Source organism: Zingiber officinale, unplaced genomic scaffold, assembly GCF_018446385.1.
Source record: "Zingiber officinale cultivar Zhangliang unplaced genomic scaffold, Zo_v1.1 ctg228, whole genome shotgun sequence".
In the NCBI taxonomy this organism is placed as follows: Eukaryota; Viridiplantae; Streptophyta; class Magnoliopsida; order Zingiberales; family Zingiberaceae; genus Zingiber; species Zingiber officinale.
The window spans coordinates 60,072-77,513 of record NW_024589903.1 but is presented as its reverse complement, the minus strand read 5'-3'; the positions used below and the strand labels follow the sequence as shown (position 1 = coordinate 77,513).

General features: G+C 39.4%; 1 protein-coding gene across 1 annotated transcript; it reads left to right on the top strand.

Moving 5' to 3' along the window:
* The first annotated feature begins 4,542 nt into the window (after positions 1-4,542).
* On the top strand, positions 4,543-5,781 carry LOC122036966 (probable peroxygenase 4). Its single transcript, XM_042596393.1, has 6 exons — positions 4,543-4,603; positions 4,684-4,788; positions 4,856-4,944; positions 5,071-5,165; positions 5,297-5,422; positions 5,509-5,781. The coding sequence occupies exons 1-6, from the start codon at positions 4,579-4,581 to the stop codon at positions 5,657-5,659; spliced, it is 591 nt and encodes a 196-aa protein (XP_042452327.1). The 5' UTR covers positions 4,543-4,578; the 3' UTR covers positions 5,660-5,781.
* Positions 5,782-17,442: the final 11,661 nt, after the last annotated feature.

Sequence of the window (17,442 nt, the reverse complement as noted above, 5' to 3'; positions counted from 1 at the left end):
GCTTATTTCCGCTGTGCTAACAAATCTTTGTGAGGAAATTGATTGAGTTTTAGAGGAGGCTATTCACACCCCCCCCCTCTCTAGCCATCCGAAGGTCCTAACAGTTTGGTCCTTTCCATTTTGGTCGTGAGATACTGTTTATAATTTATAAGGTACTTATAACATCATCTTCTGTATGTGGCACCACATACTATGTTATCTACAATATAAATTAATTGAACAACTACAACTAAATGTAGACAATTTGACCAAATGTGATTCTTTATTCAAACTAAATGTTTACAAAAGCTTATGCTTTCAGTATACACTCTAACATGTTTTAGGCATACATATCTATCATGATCGTTCAAGAGACATTTTTAGACTTTCACAACAGACCTATATTGAAAAAGTGCTAATAAGGTATGATATACAGAACTATACACCTGGTGATACACCTATGTCAAGAGGTGACAAGTTCAGTTTGCAGTAGTGTCCACGACTTAAACTTAAAATAAAGGAGATGAAGCAATTCACATATGCGTCAGCAGTGGGAAGTCTCATGTATGCACAAGTTTGTACTCGACCAGATATAGCATTTATAGTGGGAATGTTAGGCAGGTATATTAGTTACCTAGGACCGTCACATTGGAAAGCGGTAAAGAGAGTGATGTGGTATTTGCAAAGAACTAAAAGACATATGCTCACGTATCGGAGATCAGATCACTTAGAGGTGATTGGATATTCAGACTCTGATTTTACTGGATGCTTGGATAGTAGGAGGTCCACTTCGGGATATATTTTCATGCATACTGGAGAGGCTATATCTTGGAAGAGCGTCAAGTAAACGCTAGTAGCCACTTCTACTATGGAGGCAAAGTTAGTAGCATGCTACGAAGCATCCAATCATGGGATTTAGCTGCGGAACTTCATCACAACATTACAAATTGTTGATGGTATTTACATGTCACTGAGGATCTACTGTGATAATAAAACTGTAAAACTTTATGCCAAGAACAATCGCAGTTCGTCGAAGTCTAAACACATCGACATCAAGTTTCTAGCGGTTAAAGAAAGAGTTCAGAGTTGTCAGATTATGGTAGAGCACATCAACACAGATTCTATGTTGGCCGATCTACTCACCAAAGGCTTGGTGCCTAAGGTGTTTCATACGCATGTTGTGAATATGGGAGTCCTTTTTATGGAAGAATAACTCATCTAGTGAGGGTTTGTATTTATTTTATTGCTCTATATTTGATAATAAAGACAAACATTTTGTTTTGATTATTGTACGTACTTAAAGTTCAAAACATTAATGGGAATTTATATGTTTGTTTGACACTCTACTGTGATATCATCGTTTACTATTGCTGTTTAGCATTTAGTATTTGTAAATATGATACAGATTTCTTTTAGAATCATAAAGTGGATCATGATTTGTTATTGCAGTTTAGCATAAAGTATTTTGCAAATATAATCTGACCTCTTTTGAGATCATCTTAGGACTAGTTGAAAATTGACATTTACTAATCACATTTCATGTAATTTTCACTCTGCACATCTACATCTTGATATTGTGATTACTGTTGGGACTTGTTACGATCATATACAGTAATTATGACATCTTTAGTCCTATACTAATGAAGTTAATGGACCAGATTGTTTGCAGGGATATCTTGTACTCGTAAAGTTTGATATCAACTAAAGTTTTACTTGTATTCCATATACAACTCACATATAGCCCAAATGAGATATTGTTAGATATAATTATCCCTATTAGCTGGAGTTATTTATAAGTTGCATATGTGAATACGATATGAACCCTTTAATGTGATCTAACTTATGCTTATTGGGTTCGGTTATTGGATGTAGACTATGTATGTGTAGAACCTTTAGTCCCACATCTATTATCATCTATATGCTAATAATAGATATTCAATATATATATGGATTTATAGTCCCACATCTATGATTATCTATGGGTTGATAATAGATGTGCACTATATAATGGGTTGGTCTCCAAAGGATTAGAGTATCTCCTTCTTCTTCTTTCATAGGATTATTGGATCGACACTGCATTCAGGTTCTTTGTAATTACATTATTTACTTTTTTATGTCTTATTCTCGATAAAACAAAGATCTATGCTCATATGTTTTTTATTTTTCTATTTGAACTTTTATTTTGATTGTCTAAAATTCATACGGCTTAGATTTTTACGAGAATTATCTTGATTTTTCAATTTGAATTTTTATTTTGATTGTCTAAAATTCATACGGCTTAGATTTTTACGAGAATTATCATGATCTGCTTACTGATATTTTCTTCCTTCTATATTTTTTTTATCATTCAACACCATCTTCTTCTGCTTATAATTTTCATAATCAACATCAAAAGCCACCTCTCTCTTTCCCGATTTTGGACATCATCGTCCATGAGAGCAACGCATTCGTAAGCCACCTTCTGCCATTCACAAGAATAGCGTGTACTGATATTGTCCACTTTAACGTTCCTTATATATTTGTAAGTGAGTAAAGGAAAAACAAAAATTCGAAGAAGATTAATCAAATTATTTTTAAAAAATAACAAACTAATTAGTTATTTTCTGTGAAATTCATTCGTGAAAAAAAAATTGTTTTCATTACAATACGTTACTTCAATCATGCATTCCTGATCGTTACGTTACTTTACGTTACGATATGATACGTTACTGCAATCCTGGTCGATATGTTGCCGCAATCCTGATCGATACGTTCACGTTTAGTTTCCTCTTATTCTGAATTGGTTCATGCCGATGGAGTTCAACTGGCAAACACCATCATTTATTCATTCCCGAGAACAAACAAGAAAACTGTGAACTTGAATCGGATTGAGTAGCTTCCACGAAAGCCATAATCCCAAAATATATTGAAAATTTAAAACAATTTCGTGTCAGGAAATTATACGTCTTTTGAGATTGCTTTATAAATATGATTCACTTTATGATATGAATATGATACAGATTTCTTTTGGAATCATAAAGTGAATCATGATGTGTTATTGCAGTTTAACATAAAGTATTTTGCAAATATGATCTGACATTTTTTGAGATCATTTTAGGACCAGTTGAAAATTGACATGTACTGATCACATTTTATGTAATTTTCACCCTGCACATCTACATCTTGATATTGTGATTATTATTGGGACTTGTTACGATCATATACAGTAGTTATGACATCTTTAGTCCTATACTAATGAAGTTAATGGACCAGATTGCTTGCAAGGATATCTTGTACTCATAAAATTTGATGTCAACTAAAGTTTTACTTATATTTCATATACAACTCACATATAGCCCAAATGAGATATTGTTAGATATAATTATCTCTATTAGGTGGGGTTATTTTTAAGTTGTATATGTGAATACGATCTGAACTCTTTAAAGTGATCTAACTTATGTTTATTGGGTTCGGTTATTGGATGTAGATCATGTATGTGTAGAATCTTTAGTCCCACATCTATTATCATCTATATGCTAATAATAGATGTTCAGTATATATGTGGATTTATAGTCCCACATCTATGGTTATCTATAGGTTGATAATAGATGTGCACTATATAATGGGTTGGTCTCCAAAGGATTAGGGTATCTCCTTCTTCTTCTTTCATAAGATTGTTGGATTGATACTGCATTCAGGTTCTTTGTAATTATATTATTTACTTTTTTATGTCTTATTCTCGATAAAACAAAGATCCATGCTCATATGTTTTTTATTTTTCTATTTGAATTTTTATTTTGATTGTCTAAAATTCATCCGGCTTAGATTTTTACGAGAATTATCTTGATTTTTCTATTTGAATTTTTATTTTGATTGTCTAAAATTCATATGGCTTAGATTTTTACGAGAATTATCATGACCTCCTTACTGATATTTTCTTCCTTCTATATTTTTTTTATCATTGCACCATCTTCTTCTGCTTATAATTTTCATAATCAACCTCAAAAGCCACCTCTCTCTTTCCCGATTTTGGACATCATCGTCCATGAGAGCAACGCATTCGTAAGCCACCTTCTACCATTCACAAGATTAGCGTGTACTGATATTGCCCACTTTAACGTTCCTTATATATTTGGAAGTGAGCAAAGGAAAAACAAAAATTCGAAGAAGATTAATCAAATTGTTTTAAAAAAATAACAAACTAATTAATTATTTTCTGTGAAATTCATTCGTGAAAAAAAATTGTTTACGTTACAATACAATATGTTACTGCAATCCTGCATTCATAATTGTTACGTTACGTTACGATACGTTACTGTAATCCTGATCAATACGTTTCCGCAATCCTGATCGATACGTTCACGTTTTGTTTCCTCTTATTCTGAATTGGTTCATGCCGATGGATTTCAACTGGCAAACACCATCATTTATTCATTCCTGAGAACAAACAAGCAAATTGTGAACTTGAATCGGATTGAGTAGCATCCACGAAAGCCATAATCCCAAAATATATTGAAATTTTAAAACAATTTCGTGTCAGAAAATTATACGTCGACAGCATTTACTGCTTTGATCATGTATTTAATCGCATCGATCCTCCTCCTCCTCTTTGCGCAATCGATGGCGTCGTCTTCTCTTTCCACAGGCAAGCAAGATTTCTCACTCCCTTGTAAAAACAATATCCGGCCAACTGGAAGAAGGTGACGCCTTTTTGTTTGGTTCCAGGCAGCGCAGGCGAGGGGGAGGCGGACCTGACGCCGCTGCAGAAGCACGTCGCCTTCTTCGACAGGAACAACGACGGCGTCATCTACCCGTCCGAGACCTACCAAGGTTCCATATCTCACTGTCTTTCTCTGTGCCTTTGTCGGTGGATTGATCGTAGCTGTCGGACGTGCAGGATTTCGGGCGATTGGATCCGGCGTGGCTTTGTCTGCTGCCAGCGCTGCTTTCATCCATGGCTTCCTCAGCGCCAAAACTTGCCCCCCTGTGAGTGGATCAAGTAGTTTTTTTTTTGTGTGTTTATCAAAGAAATTGTGGAAGGACTGATCATTTAAAATACTGGTTCCTTTCTAGTTGATCATCTTGATTATATTGAATGTTTGTTTAATGTAGGGTAAATCTCCGCTTCCTTCTTTGCCAATCTACGTGGAGAACATTCAGAGAGGCAAACATGGAAGTGACTCTGGGGTCTATGACACCGAGGGGAGGTACGTACCATTTACATTTTTCCTACTGAGAACTTGAACATGGATGGCTAAATCTTGTCCTAAATTTTATCTCCTTGCTGCTGAATCTTTCCTTTGCATTTTTGTTGGATTTGCATGGGTATTAAATTTAGGTTCGTGGTCTCCAAATTCGAAGAGATATTTAAGAAGCATGCCAAGACAAACCCTGAAGCAATATCATCAGAGGAGTTGAAGGAGATGCTCCAGGCGAACGGGGAGCCCAATGACAGCAAAGGGAGGTAGGTTTCAGCTTTAACGGAGTGGAACAAACTGAAGATTTTATCTGATAACTGAAAATTCATTCTCGTGTTGGGAATTTGTCTAGGTTGGCGAGCCAGACAGAATGGCAACTACTTTATAATAGGGGCAAAGATAAAGATGGATTCCTGCACAAGGATACCATACAAGCTATTTATGATGGAAGCCTCTTTTACCAGTGGGAGAAGGAGACGCAATCTTCAGTGAAGAAAGCATGATGGTCTGATAGCTCTGTAATCTGGATTTCATGGATTCTATAGTTTCATATGAATTTTAAAATAAATTATTGGATAATTATGTTTTAGAATGCTACTGGAATTCTGAATGCACAATCAAGTGTTGTATCCACTCGTTCATAGTGCAAAAGGGCTGCTATTGATGGACGCAAAATAGTAGTGAAACAGAAGGAATAAAATGTTTCTTGAACACGAATGTTTTGTTCTCAATCTACAAACAAAATCATATAATAATACATCACAGATGTATGTACATTTTTAACATCTCTGTGAAACTATATCTGTACAGTGTTTGATTCAGAAATACAAATTACAGTAGTGGTTTTTACTAGGAGCCGAGCCAATGGATCTGGTATTGAGTTCAACATCTCAACCATTGAGTATGTGATACTTGCAAAGGGGGCAGGTTGCATTTATCCGAAGCCATTTGACGATGCAAGAAGAGTGGAAATGATGATTGCAGAGAAGAGAAAGTAAAGAATTTCCATCTTCATAAGAAGTTAAGCAAATACAACAGCCCTAAGAAAATAGAGACAAAAGTAAGACGGCTTTGGATTCTTGCAATCATTAGTAAATGAAGAAACAGTTTCAGCTCAAGACTTTAATCTTCATAACTGAATGGTCTGCAATTAGTAAATGAACCTATCACACTGAATAATATAATATTTACAAAAACCAACTGGGTAAAAATGCAAAGACAGTTCAAATTACCTAAAGGAACTAGTCAGATACTATTCTATATGTATGCAAGAAAGTTAAAGTAGTTGTACTTTCGTGGATTCTAACTAAAAACTTAATGGATTCCAAAGTTTTAGATAGATACATGGCTTGGAATTAGAATTAATCTAATGATATGTACTAAATTACAAACTTTCAAATCTGAATATGGTAAAAAATAAATAAATTAAGAATCAGTCTCAAAGAAATTAACGTGAATAAGGAGGGCAAATGCCAAGATAGGTAAAACTTACTGCATCCTCCTTTGGAAGAACACGCTCATCAGAGGTAAATCCCCTGTGATTTAAATCTAGAACCATTAATCCTTCCTTTATTAACTTTTGTCCATCACGGTGAAACTCAGAATATCTGTATATGGAAAGCATACAGATGTCCGCATCGGTAGCACTTTCCTTTACACACAAAGTGAACATAGAGATAAGGATTAGCCAAACGCATGATAGACTAATGCTTAGCAGCCTAATCTTATATCAAGACAATCTAAATTCCTCACCTGACCAATATTTGTTTGAAGCCAAGAGTGGCCAGCTCCTTGGCAGCAACAAAGAGGGGGATCAAGCTTAATCCAAGCAAGTACAGACTCTCCAAGTCATTGCTCCTCTGTGGAATCTAAACAAAGCACAATGGTTAACCGGACAGATCACAACATTGTCCTGTTTCATTTTGAGAGTGTCCGATCAGAACCTACCTTTCTTGAAAATACTCCATCGAACTACTAAGTTCTAGTGGGATGTAAAGTGTGACAAAGCGTTGAAGGAATTAAAAGATTAATTGTCTACTTTACATGTACTTGCTAAACTAATAATGGGCGAGCCATTGTGGGTGTACTTGTTTGCCATTGAGAGTGTTGTCAGGTCTATGCTAGAATGACATGAGAGGAAGGAACAACGGTCTGTATATTTCTTAAGTCATTTATTAAAAGATCTTAAGTGCTGCTACACTTCTCTTGAGAAATTGGCATATGGGCGAGTCTTAGCCGCTCAGAGGTTATGTCCTTATTTTCTTTCGCATCCAATCATAGTATTAACCAATGACACCCTAGGTCAAGTGCTCATCAACCCGAAAGCTTCAGAAAGATTGATCAAGTGGATCCTAGAGGTTAGCGAATATGACATATAATACCAACCCCGAACAACCATCAAAACTCAGGCCTTAGCTAATTTTGTAACTAAGATACAAAGTCTAGAGTAGAAGAAACTTGAAAAATCTACGTGGATGGATCGTCTATTTAGCAAGGCAGTGAAGTCAAAATTCTTATGATATCACCCTGCAAAGACAGACTGTAGTTGTCCGTTCGGTTGGATTATTGAGCCACTAGTAACGAAGTAGAGTATGAAGTCTTGATAGTTGATCTGTAAGCTACGAAACATGTGGGATCTACCCGAGTCCTAATCTACTCTGATTCCCAGTTGGCGGCTCAATAGTTCTCAGACAACTTCAAAATCAACAGTGAATGACTAAAGTTGTATGCGGAGGCTTTTGAGAAATTGAAAGTCAGATTTCAAGAAGTGACCTTACAGAAAATCCCCTAAGTAGAAAATTAGGAGGGCGACGAGTTAGCCAAATTGTCTAGCTCCTTAATCCCTTAGACTCTAGACAAACCTATGGTGCAAACTTTGTTGATAGCTCATATTGAACGACAAGTTGAGCTAGAGTGACTGAAGAGCATCGTTAATTTCATTCTTCTGTCAAGGAATTTTATCCTCCGATCGGGAGCAAATGCATATGATCAAAAAAAGGGGCGGGCGGTTTACATTGGTTGGAGACCACTTGTAAGATAGCTTTCTCTCGTCTTTTGCTCAATGTATCGAGTTGGATGATGTGCAGTATATTTTATAAGAGGTTCATCAGGTCTCTTGTGGAAGCTACTCGGGTGGTTTGTCACTTGCTTGGAAGATTTTGGTAGATGGATATTTTTGGCTCACTCTACATGCCGATTTGACTCAACTAGTACTCATTTATTTATCGTGTCAAAAGCACCAGAACATACCGCACCACCCTATAGAATTGTTGAAGAACTCAATTATTTTATGTTCGTTCGACCAATAGGGGATGAATATTGTAGGACCCTTCCCAATGGCACTTGTCCAGAAAAGATTCCTCTTGTTGGTTGTTGGCTATTTTTCCAAGTGGGTAGAAGTTGAGACGCCGACAAAAATAATTGAGCAGATAGTTATCAAGTTCTTGTGACAGAACATAGTATGTCGGTTCAGAAATTCTTGTAAACTCATATCAGATAATGGAAGGCAGTTCTAGGATCAAAAAATCTGGAAGTAGTGCTCAAGTTATGTTATCTTGCAAGCTTTCACTTCTGTAACCTATCCTCAAAGTAACAGTCAAACCAAGGTCACCAACAGAAAAATCATCAGAGGACTCAAAACTAAGCTAGATCATGTTGGAAAAAGTTGGGAGGCAGAATTGGCCAGTGTGTTGTGGGCCTATTACACTACGCCTTGAGAAGTCATAGGGATAACTCCTTTTTAGCTTGTTTATGGTGGAGAAGCGATCATTCCAGTGGAAGTCAGTTTGGAGTCCGACCGAAGACAACTGTATGATCAAAACAACATCGATCGGCGCCTTATAAAGCTCAATCTGATAAATGAGACCAGAGATAAAGCTATCGTTTGGCTGGTGCCATATCATCAATAAGTGAAGTAAAATTATAATCGGAGGGGCATCTCAAAGTTCTATCAAGTAAGCAATCTAGTTTGGAAGTGAATCAAGCCGATCAGGAATGTCAGCAAGTTAGAACCGCGACGAGGCAGACCATACAAGGTGATGCAGACACTCGCCTCAGGGTCTTATTATCTTCAAGACACTAAAGGAAGAGACTTAGAGCGGTCGTAGAATGTAAACTACCTGCAACCTTATCAAGCCTAAGAATATGCTTGTAGTGTTCTTATATATCCTGTTGAATATTCACGCTTAATGAAAATGCAGACAAACTTAGCTCAGGATCCATGAATTCCAAACTCTCGAGCCTTAGTGTCTAGTTATAAGCGGGGTTCCCATTATCCTTTGACTAGCCATCAGGTTAGAGGTTCAATTCTAGACTCTTGAGTCTTAGCGCCAAGTTATAAGTGGGTTTCCCCGTGCCCTTCGACCGACCATCCAGTCGAAGGTTCAATTTCATAATCTCAAGCCTTAGCGCCGAGTTATAAACAGATTTTCCCATGCCCTTCGACCGACTATCTGGTCAGAGGTTCAATTCTAGACTCTTGAGTCTTAGCGCTGAATTATAATCAGATTTTTTTCGTACCCTTTGACCAATCATCAGGTTGAAGTTCAATTCAAGACTCTCAAGCCTTACCACTGAGTTATAAGGGGGTTTGTCCATACCCTTCGACCGGTCATCCGGTAAGAGGTTCAATTTCAGAATCTTAAGACTTAGTATAGGGTTATAAGTGGGCTTTCTGGTGTCATTCGACTGAGTCAGAGGTTCAATTACAAACTCTCGAGTCTTAGCGCCGAGTTATAAATGAGTTTCTCCATACCCTTCGACTGACCATCCGGTCAAAGGTTAATTCTAGACTCTCGAGTTTTAACGTCGAGTTATAAGTTGGTTTCTGTAAGTACCCGGGTTAGTTTTGATATGGCCAATCGGGTTAAGTTAGGCTCTACGATTTTGATGCCTTGTGTCTGAGTGTGCAGAGACTTAGGAATACAAGGAGTCAAACAAAAGATGCAACTAGTGAGAATGATGACACAGAAAGCTAGTTGACAGCCTTAATGCATCTGAGAAACAAGGTGCAATAGAAGAGTACAATAGCAGATGAAAAGGAAGTGGGCAGTGCATCCGAGGGACGAGAAGCCATGGAGGAAGCCTGCTCGAGAAGAAGATCGTAGTTGGGTTCTGATGAGTTTAATTCCGAATGACCGGAGCATCACCCAAAGAAGAGCGAGGAAGAATTAACTGATTAGAGGTTAATTAGATGTCATAAAGAAGCTTGGAGGCGACCTCATGCTTTTGAAAGAGGCACCCTCATGCCTTGATGGATGCACCCTAAGCCCTCCCTTGGAGGCACCCTCATAGGAGCTTGGAGGCACGCTCATGCTTTAGATAGAGGCACCCTCATGCTCTGACGGAGGCACCCTCATGCCTTGATGGAGGCGCCCTAAAGCCTCCCTTGGAGGCACCCTGATAGGATCTTGGAGGTGCCTCTAATGAACAATTATAATTATGCTACCGTTGAGAAGAAGATAAACTTATATCCTATTAGAGGCACCCTAGATCCTCTTAAAGGTGCCTCCAACCAATGGTAATTTTTTTCAAGAGGCTATAAAAATCCCCTAAAGCCAGGAAATCATTAACAATCATTATATTCACTTTCCAAGCTTTTTTTGAGCATTCAAAATCTGTAAGAGTTCGCTACTCTACCTATGCAAAGGAGATTTTTCTTAGTAGAGCTTTCAATTATTTTGGTTAACAACCATCTAGGTTGTAACCAAGTAAATTTTTTTATCCTCTTACTTTATTTCTGTTATTTCTTTTAATGTTAATTATTGGACTTAATTAATGTGACTATCCTTGCTAAGCAAAAGTAAGAGATTTAGTTAATTTATTTTTAGTATTATTCACCCCCTATGGTCGGTCTCACCAGGACCTATAGTTTCCCCGTACCCTTCGACTGACCTTCCCATAAAAGGTTTAATTCCAAACTCTTGAACCTTAGCGTCGAGTTATAAGTGGGTTTCCCCGTGCCCTTGAATCGACCATCTGATCGGAGGTTCAATTCTAGACTCTCAAGCCTGAGCACTGAGTTATAAGAAGGTTTTCCCGTGCCTTTCGATCAGACGACTGATCGAAAGTTCAATTCCAGGCTCTCATCCCTCCACGTTGAGTCATTAGCGAGTTATCTCAGCCCTTCTACTATTCGATCAGGTGTTCAAAACTTTCCAAATGGTCAAAATGATACTTATGCAAATCGACATCTATTTAAACACTACTCGCACAAATTCAAGCAAATAAATTGACACCACGCCAAGAAAAAAATGCATGACACAACGCTAAAGAAAAAATTCAAAGGCAAAAAAGCAGTGGAAGAATATATTGGAGCAATCTGAGTACTCTAGGTTTTGATATTTAGGTAAAGGTTTAAATTAGGTTTATTGTTGTATTTGATATGCATTGTGAGTTTGCAGGATACAAGTACAACAAGAAGAATCCAAGTGTGATCTTGGCAAAGGAGGAAAGTCCAAGGGTGAGTCTTGGCGGTGTAATTTCAAGCATGTAGTCTTGACAACGTAAGTCCAAGTGTGACTCGGCAATGTATGAAGTCCCAGAGGCTTGGCCTCTTGGCAAAGGAAGACCTGACAATAATGACAAGGCCGATGGAAGCTTCATAAGGCAAGGCATGAAGGATGGGGAGTGATAACTAGTATTTTTTTGTATTGATTTGGCTCTTATACTTTGCATTTTCTACCTTCTCGCATACTTAATATTGTGTTTATATCATGATTTGTGAATAGAGATTTATTTTGGACTTAATTATAAATTTCCTACAAATTATGGAATTTAATTTCATATTTTTAAGTGGTTTTGTAGGAAATTCAAAGAGTCATGGATTAGGGTCGAGTCAGATCAAATTTGACTTGATTTGGAGGTAAAATGGAGGAGATCAAGCTGAATCAGTGTGAACCGTTGATCCAGATCAGTGAAATCTTATTCCTTCAGGGAGGCATCCGATGGACGCAAGGCTGATAGAGGAGGCTAGAAGAGTATGTCTAGGTTTTGTGGGTAAGGACGAGTGCATTAGAGATTGTACTTTGGGTAAAGTTTTAGGTTTAGGATTTTACAATAGCAGTATTGTACAAATTACTGTAGTAGTGTTGTAGCTTTCGACTGGTGTTTTCATTAGTCAACTGGTAGCAAACAGAATATCTCTGTTCGTTCAACCCATGTAGAGCAGTCGATTGATACTTTCATCAGTCGACTAGTATCGAGTTGTAGGCCTGTAATGGTCGAATTACATTTAGGACCAATCGACTGATGTTTTTACTAGTTGACTGGTGGTGGGAAAAATAATAGATGTTTTGCTCCCAAGCTCTATTTAATAGAACTCGGAGTGCTTGAGCAAGGTTGATGAAATAGGGGTGGTTAACTCTTATTAGTAGTCTTTCTAGCTCTTGTGTGTGATCCGTGTGTACGTGATCAAGGTTGTGGAGAGGTTTATGTATCGAGTTGTGTTTTGATGTTTGACGAGTTATGTTTGACAATGTTTGACGTGAACAGAAAAGTTGTATCTTGATGTTTTACAAGGATACAAGCTTGGGAGATTGTGGGTGCAACCCGTGGTCAAGGTTGACCTGGTTGACCCGAGGTGAGTTGACCTGACTCAGAAAAGTCCAAGCAGGGAGCTTGGCACGGGAAAAGTCCAAGCAGGGAGCTTGGCATTGGAAAAGTCCAAGCAGGGAGTTTGGCATGGTGAAAAGTCCAAGCAGGGAGCTTGGCACGGGAAAAGTCCAAGTATGGAGACTTGGCACGGAGAAGTCCAAGTATGGAAGCTTGGCACATGGGAAGTCGGAGAGGGCTCGGTAGCTCGTTCTCCGGACTGTGGTCAGAGAGGGCTCGGGAGCTCGTTCTCTGGACCGGATGTGGAAAGTCCTGGTGAGTGAAGCCAGGCAGTGGGAAAGTCCTGGTGAGTGAAGCCAGGCAGAAGGAAAGTCCTGGTGAGTGAAGTCAGGCAGTGGGAAAGTCCTGGTGAGTGAAGTTAGGTGAAAGTCCTGGTGAGTGAAGTTAGGTGAAAGTCCTGGTGAGTGAAGCCAGGCAGTGGGAAAGTCCTGGTGAGTGAAGCCAGGCAGTTGGAAAGTCCTGGTGAGTGAAGCCGAGCAGATTGGAAATCCTGGTGAGTGAAGCCAGGTGAAAACCCTAGTGAGTAAAGCTAGGTGAAAGTCCTGGTGAGTGAAGCCGGGCAAGGGAAAATCCAGATGGATCAAGGGTGATCGGACATCTGGTGTTGAGATGGTCAAGTAGGTCAAGGGAGTGACCGGATACTTGACACGAAGAGAAAAGTCCAAGTGGGTCAAAGGGATTGACCGGACACTTGGTGGGGAATCTTAGCAGGTCAAGGGAGTGACCGGATGCTAAGCATGATGTACCAAGAGGTCAAGGTTGACCGGATATTGGTTTGGACTTGGTTTGGGCAAAACCAAGACTCGGTCGCGGAGACCGATCAGGGAGCTTCCTGATCGGTCCCTGGACGACCGATCGAAGCTTGATCGGTCCCCGGACCGATCAGATACGCCAGAGAGTTGGGCAACTCTCCTGATCTGATCGGTCCGGGACCGATCAGCAGAGCCCGATCGGTCCCCACGACCGATCAGATGCACCGATCGTGGTGATGCCCGATCGGCCTCAGCCGCTGGCTCACAACGCCAGTCTTCGCCTTCTCTTCGCAGTGCGGTGTTATAAAAGGAGTTCAAGGGCTTCTACAGTGTCGCTTGCTTCTCTTCTTCTTCCTACTCCTGATTGTGCTCTTGAGCTTTGCTGAGCTCCGAAGCTTCGTGTGAGCTTCTTTGACTGAGTTGCTTGTTGGCATTCGTCCGTGAAGTTGGTGCTTCATCCGGGACTTCAGTCGACGAGAAGGCAAGCGAGTATTCGTACATTTATTGTGTATTTTGTTCTTGCTCTTCTTTGTATTTTCATATTGCTGTTGCAAGCTATTGTGGCGAGGTTTCTCCACCCACGAGTATTTATTAGCCGGTTCTCCGGGGACTCATCCACCGACGGATTGATAGGGCTCGTCCACCTTACGGACACGCCGAGGAGTAGGAGTATCACCTCCGAACCTCGTTACATCCATCGACTTTGAGGTTTGTCTTTTTCCTTTTCGTTTCTACGGTTTCATTTCCGCTGCGCTAACCCTAATCGTAGGAAGAAACGCGAAGATTTTGGGGCGGCTATTCACACCCCCCCCTCTCTAGCCGCGTCCATCGATCCTAACATTCTCCTCCTCCGCCGAACTCCTTCCTTCCCTCTCCCTCTTGCGAGTTCCCGTGCCCTAGCTCTCACACCGCCGACCTCCCTCCTTCCCGAGTCTCGTGTTTCCCCTCACCACACCGTCGCCTCTGTCCATAGCACGGGATCGTGCCGGCGTTGCTCATCCCGGCGTCGACCGAGCCTTCTTCCCTCTTTTCCTAGCGAGTTCCCACAACCACATCCTGCAATCTCTCCTCCTCACGCCAACACCAAAGACGTCGCTACGAGCCAACTTCCCTCTTTTCCTCGCAAGTTCAGTGGGGCAAGTTCGTTATACTTATTTTGTATGTGGATGATATATTGCTTGCGAGCAATAATAAGGATCTGTTGCTTCAAACTAAGTCATTTCTATCTCGTAATTTTGAAATGAAACATCTTAGTGAAGCATCCTTTATTGTTGGTTGCTACTCGGAAAACCTAATGGTTCCACTGTACAAAAATTTTGTACAAAGGTCTGAACCTTTTCCTAGCTACCATGTGTTCTTTTAAATTAAACTTGGATCGCCTGCGGAACTTAACACGTTTGATCCAAAATTTAATCTATTTATTCTTTTAGGTTTTGACTTGGATCTCCTGCGAAACTTAACACGTTCGATCCAAATCACCTAAGTTATTAATTCCATTAAATATTAATTTCCATAATTGGTTTCCAGTACTGACGTGGCGAGGCACATGGCCTTCTTGGATATGGGAACAACCACCACCGACTAGACAAAACCTTTTAAGGAAAGCTACTATTTAATTTCCGAAAATAACTTTAGGTTAACCGAAAAGAATAATCAAATCACAAGGAAAAAAAACAAAGAACACAACATCGAAAACAAATTCGAAATACTAGAATCGCATGCCTCTTGTATTTAGTATTATTTCCAAAAATAACTAGTATGATGCGGAAAGGAAAAATACTAGTTATACCTTTTAGAAAGACCTCTTGATCTTCTACCGTATTCCTCTTCTAACCTCGGATGTTGTGTGGGCAACGATCTTCCGAGATGAGAACCCACCAAAGCACCTTCTTCTCCTCCTTGCTAGGTTCGGCCAAATCAAAAGCTTCACCAAGGATGAAGAAAAAACACCAACCAAGCTCCAAGGGATGCAAGCTTTCTCTCCTTCTTCTTCTTCTTCTCCAAGTAGTATCCGGCCACCACAAAGAGGAAGAGAGGGAGAGAGGATGGCCAGCCACAACACCAAGGAAAAAGAGGGAGAGAATAATAGAAGTTGTATCTCATGAAGGCACCCCAACCCCCTCTTTTATATTCCTTAGCTTTGGTAAATAAGAAAATTTAATTACAATAAAATTTCCTTAACTTTCCTTGACATGAATTAATTAAGAAAAATAAAACAAAATTTCCTAAATCATCATGTCATGGCCGGCCACATCAAACAAGAGCAAACAAGACAATTTTTAATCAACAATTAAAAATTCCTTATTTGTCTTCGGAAATTTTAAAAAATAAAATTTTCCTTTAAAATCCCTTCATGGTTGATAAAAAGAAATTTCTATAATTTTAATTTTTCAACATGTGAATAATTTTCAAAGAGAAAATAAAATATCTTTCCTATCTACAAATAAGGAAAGAGATCTAATCTCTTTTCTTAATCTTTTGTAGAAGAGATATTTTAATTTTAATTCTCTCCAATAAATTATATCTTTCACATAAGAAAAAATTAAAATTAAAATTCTTTTAAATTAATGGGGGCCGGCCACCTAAGCTTGGGTTCAAGCTAGGGTCGGCCACCCATGAACCAAGGCTTGGCCGGCCCAAGCTTGATCCACAAGCTAGCTTGGCCGGCCCCCTTATCATGGGTATGAAGGTGGGTATAGGTGGGTTTAGTACTCTATAAATAAGAGGCTATGATAGAGACCGAGAGGAGGAATTGGTTTTGGTCTCCCGATAAAATTAAGCATCCCGTGTTCGCCCCGAACACACAACTTAATTTTATCAATAATAATTCATTCCACTAGAAAACTATTATTGAACTACCGCACCAATCCCAAATTACATTTTTGGGTTCCTTCTTATTATGAGTGTGTTAGTCTCCCTGTGTTTAAGATGTCGAATGTCCACTAATTAAGTGAGTTACTGACAACTCATTTAATTAATATCTTAATCCAAGAATAGTATCACTCAACCTTATCGTCATGTCGGACTAAGTTCACCTGTAGGGTTTAACATGACAATCCTTATGAGCTCATCTTGAGGACATTATCAACCTAGATTACTAGGACACAGTTTCCTTCTATAATCAACAACACACACTATAAGTGATAACATTTCCCAACTTATCGGGCTTATTGATTTATCGAACTAAATCTCACCCATTGATAAATTAAAGAAATAAATATCAAATATATGTGCTTGTTATTATATTAGGATTAAGAGCACACACTTCCATAATAACTGAGGTCTTTGTTCTTTTATAAAGTCAGTATAAAAGAAACGACCTCGAATGGTCCTACTCAATACACTCTAAGTGTACTAGTGTAATTATATAGTTAAGATAAACTAATTCCTAATTACACTACGACTTTCCAATGGTTTGTGTTAATACAGTCTGACCTGGCTGTTGTTTTGATGTTCACACTGATTTAAGTTTGTATCAGATATTAATTAGACTCAGACTGATTAATGATCAAGGTTGATCATGTGGAGAGGAAAGTCCAAGTACGGATACTTGGCACGCAAAGTCGGAGAGGGCTCGGTAGCTCGTTCTCCGGACTAGGTCAGAGAGGGCTCGGTAGCTCGTTCTCCGGACTAGGTCAGAGAGGGCTCTATAGTTCGTTCTTTGGACCGGACGAAGTCGGAGAGGGCTCGGTAGCTCGTTCTCTGGACTAGGTCAGAGAGGGCTCGGTAGCTCGTTCTCTGGACCGGACGAAGTCGGAGAGGGCTCGGCAGCTCGTTCTCCGGACTAGTTCAGAGAGGGCTCAGTAGCTCGATCTCTGGACCGGATGTGGAAGTCGGAGAGGGCTCGGTAGCTTGTTCTCCAGACTAGGTCAGAGAGGGCTTGGTAGCTCATTCTCTGGACCAGGAAGACGTTAGGGTTTAGG